This window comes from Dioscorea cayenensis, chromosome 20 (genome assembly GCF_009730915.1).
Source record: "Dioscorea cayenensis subsp. rotundata cultivar TDr96_F1 chromosome 20, TDr96_F1_v2_PseudoChromosome.rev07_lg8_w22 25.fasta, whole genome shotgun sequence".
In the NCBI taxonomy this organism is placed as follows: domain Eukaryota; kingdom Viridiplantae; phylum Streptophyta; class Magnoliopsida; order Dioscoreales; family Dioscoreaceae; genus Dioscorea; species Dioscorea cayenensis.
This window is the reverse complement of record NC_052490.1, coordinates 4,176,248-4,181,268: the sequence shown is the minus strand read 5'-3', so window position 1 is coordinate 4,181,268 and position 5,021 is coordinate 4,176,248. Positions and strand designations below refer to the sequence as shown.

Sequence of the window (5,021 nt, the reverse complement as noted above, 5' to 3'; positions counted from 1 at the left end):
TTTACCCTTCCCTTGAAGAATAGTCGATCAATCTCCCGTGGTGGTGATAATGCACAATTCAACCCCAATTTACATTTCTTGTCCTTCTTACACCATATTTTTCCGGGTGGTTGATTTCTTTTTTTATTGCTTGGACCATGGAAATGTCCCCTACAAAGCCTACATGCTTTTACATGCGGGAGGTGAGTTGTTCCCCCTTAGATTTGTCGCCATCCGCTCCTTCTAAGAATTCATCCAGAGGGTTAATCGCCAAGACCTCCTGCACACAGTCAGTAATAATCATATCAGTTTCATCGGTAAAATAGAGGGGATCATCGTGGTCCAAGGTGTGTTTCATAGCCACGGGGAGTGTAAAAATGACTTCCTCATCCCCCAATCTCAATGTCATTCTTCCCCCCTTTACATCAATGAGGGCACCGGCGGTGTTAAGAAATGGTCGCCCGAGGATCAATGGAACTTCAACATCATCATCAACATCGAGAATAACAAAATCCACCGGATAATGAGTTTGTCTACTTTAACCAGCACATCCTCAACAACACCGCGGGGTTTCTTTATAGACCGATCTGCAAGTTGTATTGTCATCCTTGTAGGCCTCATGTCATCTAACCCCAATTTCAAAAAAGCGACATGAGGGCATCACATTGATCTTGGCCCCGAATGCGCTAACGCCTTCTCTTGCAAGCCTTCTCCAATCCCACATGGAATGATGAAGCTCCCGGGATCGATCAACTCGAGGGAGCTTCCTACAGAATCATTGCCGAGCAGTTCCGTGGCAATGCAACAGATTCTAATTCCTCTAATTTTCTCTTGTTAGTCAGCAGGTCTTTCATAAATTTGGCATACTTGGGCATTTGGGTTAACGCCTCAACAAGAGGGATATTTATGTGTAACTGCTTGAACACATTCAGGAATTTCTTGAATTGAGCCTCCTCTTTATCTTGCTTTAACCTAGCCGGATAGGGAATAGTCGGCTTGTACTCAGGTACCCTCGGTGTTGGTAGTTGAAGGATTTCTTCATCTTGCTTTTCTTTTCCCCCATCAACTAAACTCTCAGACGACATAGGGTCTTCCCGTACGGCTACCCCATCATGCTCAGTACTTGAGCCCTCCTTGGCTCGTGCTTCAACCTGTTTCCCGCTTCTGAGGGTGACGGCCTTCAAATGCTCCCTAGGATTATTCTCAGTGTTACTAGGGAGGCTACCCGGTGGGCGCTCGAATTTGCTCTAGCAAGTTGCCCAACTTGGTTTTTCCAAAGATTGGATGGAGGCTCGAACATTCCTCGAGCGGTGTTCACTTCGATGAATTGATTGTTGATGTTCACGAATTTTGCCTCAGTGCTGATCATGAATCTCGCTAACACATCTTCGGTGGAGAACTTCTTCTCGGGCTGCTGCGGAAGTTGATGTGAAAGTCCCTCGAGGTCTGCTTGAGGCCGAGGTTGCGTTGTTGACCCTGGGGAAAATTTTTGGGTGATTCCTCCACCCCGATTGTATGTGTTTCCATAGGGATTGCCTGGACCTCGAGGACCTCCCCCAACATAATCAACTGTCTCGACTGGGGCAACAGAGGCTATTGAAATTGGACACTAAATAGTAGCATGCCCCGCCCCACAAGTCTCGCAAGACAAAACTGCTCCAGAATTTGAGCTTGAACCCAACATAAACCGGATCGAATCTCTTTGTTAGGGCCTCCACCTTAGCGGCTAGTGCAGTGTTGTCATCTATCTCATAAATTCCAGCTGCCTTAGGTGGTTTCTGTCTAGTAGACCAGTGGCATTCGTTACTCGCCATGTTTTCAATCAACATTTCAGCATCTTCAGGGGTTTTATTACTCAATGACCCCCCTGCTGCAGCATCGATGAGTTGTCTAGTTGCATAATTCAGACCATTGCAAAGCATCTGAATTCTCATCCACGAGGAGAAGCCATGATGGGGGCACTTCCGTAGGAGATCCTTGAATCTCTTGTGTGCTTCAAAAAGTGTCTCCGAGTCCCTTGCTGGGAATGCAGAAATTTCTTGCCTCAATCTAGTCTGCTTTGCTTGGTGGGAAATACCTAGCAAGAAATTTGTCCACCATTTCCTTCCAAGTGGTGATCGACCCCGGTGCCAATGACGTGAGCCACCGATATGCTGCTCCCCTTAGACTGAAAGGGAATAATCTCAATCTTATCGCATCATCAGACACTGAGTTAATCTTGAAGGTGGAACAAATTTGGAGGAAGCGAGACAAATGCGCATGCGGGTCTTCATCAGCGAGCCCATCAAATTGTACAGAATTTTGGATCATCCCAATTGTGCTTGCTTTGATTTCAAAGTTGTTAGCCGGCACGGTGGGAGCATGCACACTGAATTCCTCACCAGTAAACTGAGGCCTTTCATAATCGGACAAGGTACGCCTTGGTTCTGCCATGACTGAAGGTTCACTGATCTCAACCCGTGTTCCTTGATGTTCTGAACTCTCAGCCACCTCTCTCAATCTTTGATGCAAGGCTCTCTCAATTTCGTCAACAGGTTCTACTAAATTTGTTTGATTTGCACGTGTCATAAGATGGTACCTCGCACAATATTGAGAGCCAATAATCAGGGCAAAAACACGAGATAATAAAACAAAATAAGAGCAAGTGGAATGGAGATATATGTACAAAAAGAAGCAGATGAACAAAATAAAAGAAAAAAAATGGCTAAATCAATAAACTCTAAGTTTTCCGAGTATTCCTTGTGGGTCCCCGGCAACGGCGCCAAAAACTTGATGAGAGATCCGCAAGTGCACGGAGTCGTCAAGTAATACCTCTCGTGCGAGCACGAGAGGGTCGTATTCCCTGGGCCCAAGGATCTACCCTTACTTCCTCTTCGCTTATTGTCTAGCCGACAGATTCGAAAGGTTTCTCTAATCTATTAATTTGAATAAGATAACTACAAGTGGAGACTAAAATACGGAGAGGGGTATAAAATCAGGGGAAAGGAACGGTCACGGATGCGGATTCCCTAGGGGCTACTAAAGTGCACAGGATGCTAAGAATGTCATGCAATTGAAGGTTTGGACCTAGAGATTTCCTAGATTAGGTCAACCCGATGGTCACGGCCATTGACCCCTAATCCGGTATAAGTATTGACACAGAATTTCTTCCGATCAAATCCTCATACGATTGCATTAACAAGTGGGGAAATCCCTAATTAGAGCGGAACACAACTCGGTCTAGCCCTAATGGTGGAGAGGGTCGAGAATACCCGATGGTCACGGCGTGATTCGTACATGAATCCCTTCCAAACTTGGTGTGTCTAGTACAAGGGCGATGGTCACGCTACAAGTACAACCTAACAGTTGGTTTACAGAGTTCTCATGTAAGCAACACATCAAATGCACCAAGAATGAATCTCAAAACACAACAATTGCAATAAACAAACTTAAATCATCCAAATACACAAGTTCACCCCAAGGTTCACGGCATCCCGTGACCTTGGGGTCTACTCAGTCCATACAAACAAATCCAAGCAACAAATCCATGCAAACAACTACAAAAAGGCATAATAAAAACTCCCTCAAACAATGGAAGAAGGAAGACAAGCCAAGCTAGGTGGAAAGGCTTCCACGGACGCCGCAATGGGGGCGGCTTCCCTCGTCGTCTACAAACTCCCAAAGAAGAGATCGATGAAGATCTAGCCAAATCCGAGCTTCTCCCTTAGATTTCCCTTCTCCAAAACATGTAATCTTGCCTCTCAAAGATTGGTGAAAATCGGCTTGAAGAACCCTCCAAAAACTCCTCCCCTTGCCCTAGAAGAAATCAGTTTCTTATATACCCCGTCAGTCCATGCGGGCTCCATGCGGGCGCATGGAGCCCGTGAAGCTCACAGCCAAATGCCCAAAAACCTGCCGGTGCTACAGTGCTCAGCTACAGTATTTTCGCTACATTAATTTTCCTACAGCGTTTTTGCTACAGAAACCGAGACTTGAGAATTCCCAGCAAACCTCACGGGCATCCATGCGGGCGCATGGAGCCCGTGAAACTCCCAGCCAAATGGCCGCAGCAAGAACAACGACCTGCTACAGTGTCGCTACAGTGTCGTTACAGTACCGGGACCCCAAAAATGCCGTTTTTGATGTCGAATTCATCCGATTTGCATTTTTGAGCATTGTTTGACTCATTTAAGACCTGCAACACCGAAATAACCAATTTAGACATAAAACGGGCATCAATTCGTTAACATGTTCACAATTAATACACGATTAATACATATAAAATACATGTAGCAATTCACTGTAGCAATTCACTATATCAGTTACTGTTCACAGTCCGCAGAAAATCAAGATTACCGAGAATCCACACGCCCGTGTGGAATTTCCACGGGGCGTGTCCAAATTCCACAAGGGCATGTGGAACATCCATAGGGCTATGTGGATGCCTGATTCCAGCCTATTCATAGCCACCATTCAGCCCAATTTGAGGATCCTTTTTTCCATCTTTCCTCCATATTTTGAGAGGCTTGCCGCTAGGGTTTAGAGAGGTATTGGCAACGGTTTTGGAGTGGTTCTACGGCTTCGACATCGTGTTTCTCTTGGAAGATAGCTATTGGGGGAGCTTTTATCGGCACCGATCTGGCCAGTTGTACCCTAGGGTTGACGAGGGGACCTTTGGAGCGGACGAGGCTACTCCACAAGACTATCGACATGACTATCGAGGGGGTTTTCCTATGGATTACTTGTTTTTACTTTCAATTTTCCTATTAATTGTATCTTGCGCCATGGAGAGCTAAGCCCCTAGTGGGTACTTGGATTTGTGAACCCTAGGGTGTATTTATTTCATTAACCTTTTATTATGCTTTCCTTAATTAATGTTTTAATTGAGTTCCAATCTTGAATGCTTGTTGAATTATTTCTCTCTTAGAGTAACACTAGAGATGGGAGTCCATCTTGGTAGCCTCTGTGGATGAGTGACACACCATGAGGGTTAGAAAAAGCTAGACTGGAGAGGGTCGAGAGGTAGCTGAGCGCCCCCTTTCTCTTTCGATGTGATTTATCCT

At 45.5% G+C, this 5,021-nt stretch overlaps 1 protein-coding gene across 1 annotated transcript; it reads right to left on the bottom strand.

Annotated features, from left to right (window-relative positions):
• Positions 1 to 746: 746 nt before the first annotated feature.
• On the bottom strand, positions 747 to 2,412 carry LOC120251891. The gene is made up of 4 exons (XM_039260541.1): positions 2,077 to 2,412; positions 1,634 to 2,033; positions 1,334 to 1,557; positions 747 to 1,226 (listed from the first exon to the last, which is right to left on the bottom strand). The coding sequence occupies exons 1-4, from the start codon at positions 2,410 to 2,412 to the stop codon at positions 747 to 749; spliced, it is 1,440 nt and encodes a 479-aa protein (XP_039116475.1).
• Between the last annotated feature and the right edge of the window lie 2,609 nt (positions 2,413 to 5,021).

Excerpts from the sequence above, each read along its gene's own strand:
- LOC120251891 (XM_039260541.1), bottom strand. The coding sequence starts at position 2,412 with ATGGCAGAACCAAGGCGTACCTTGTCCGATTATGAAAGGCCTCAGTTT. Across the intron at positions 2,034-2,076 it reads TCACCACTTGGAAGGAAATG|ACTAGATTGAGGCAAGAAAT; the intron begins GTGGACAAATTT and ends CAAGCAAAGCAG. Across the intron at positions 1,558-1,633 it reads CAAGCTCAAATTCTGGAGCA|TCGAGACAGTTGATTATGTT; the intron begins GTTTTGTCTTGC and ends CTGTTGCCCCAG.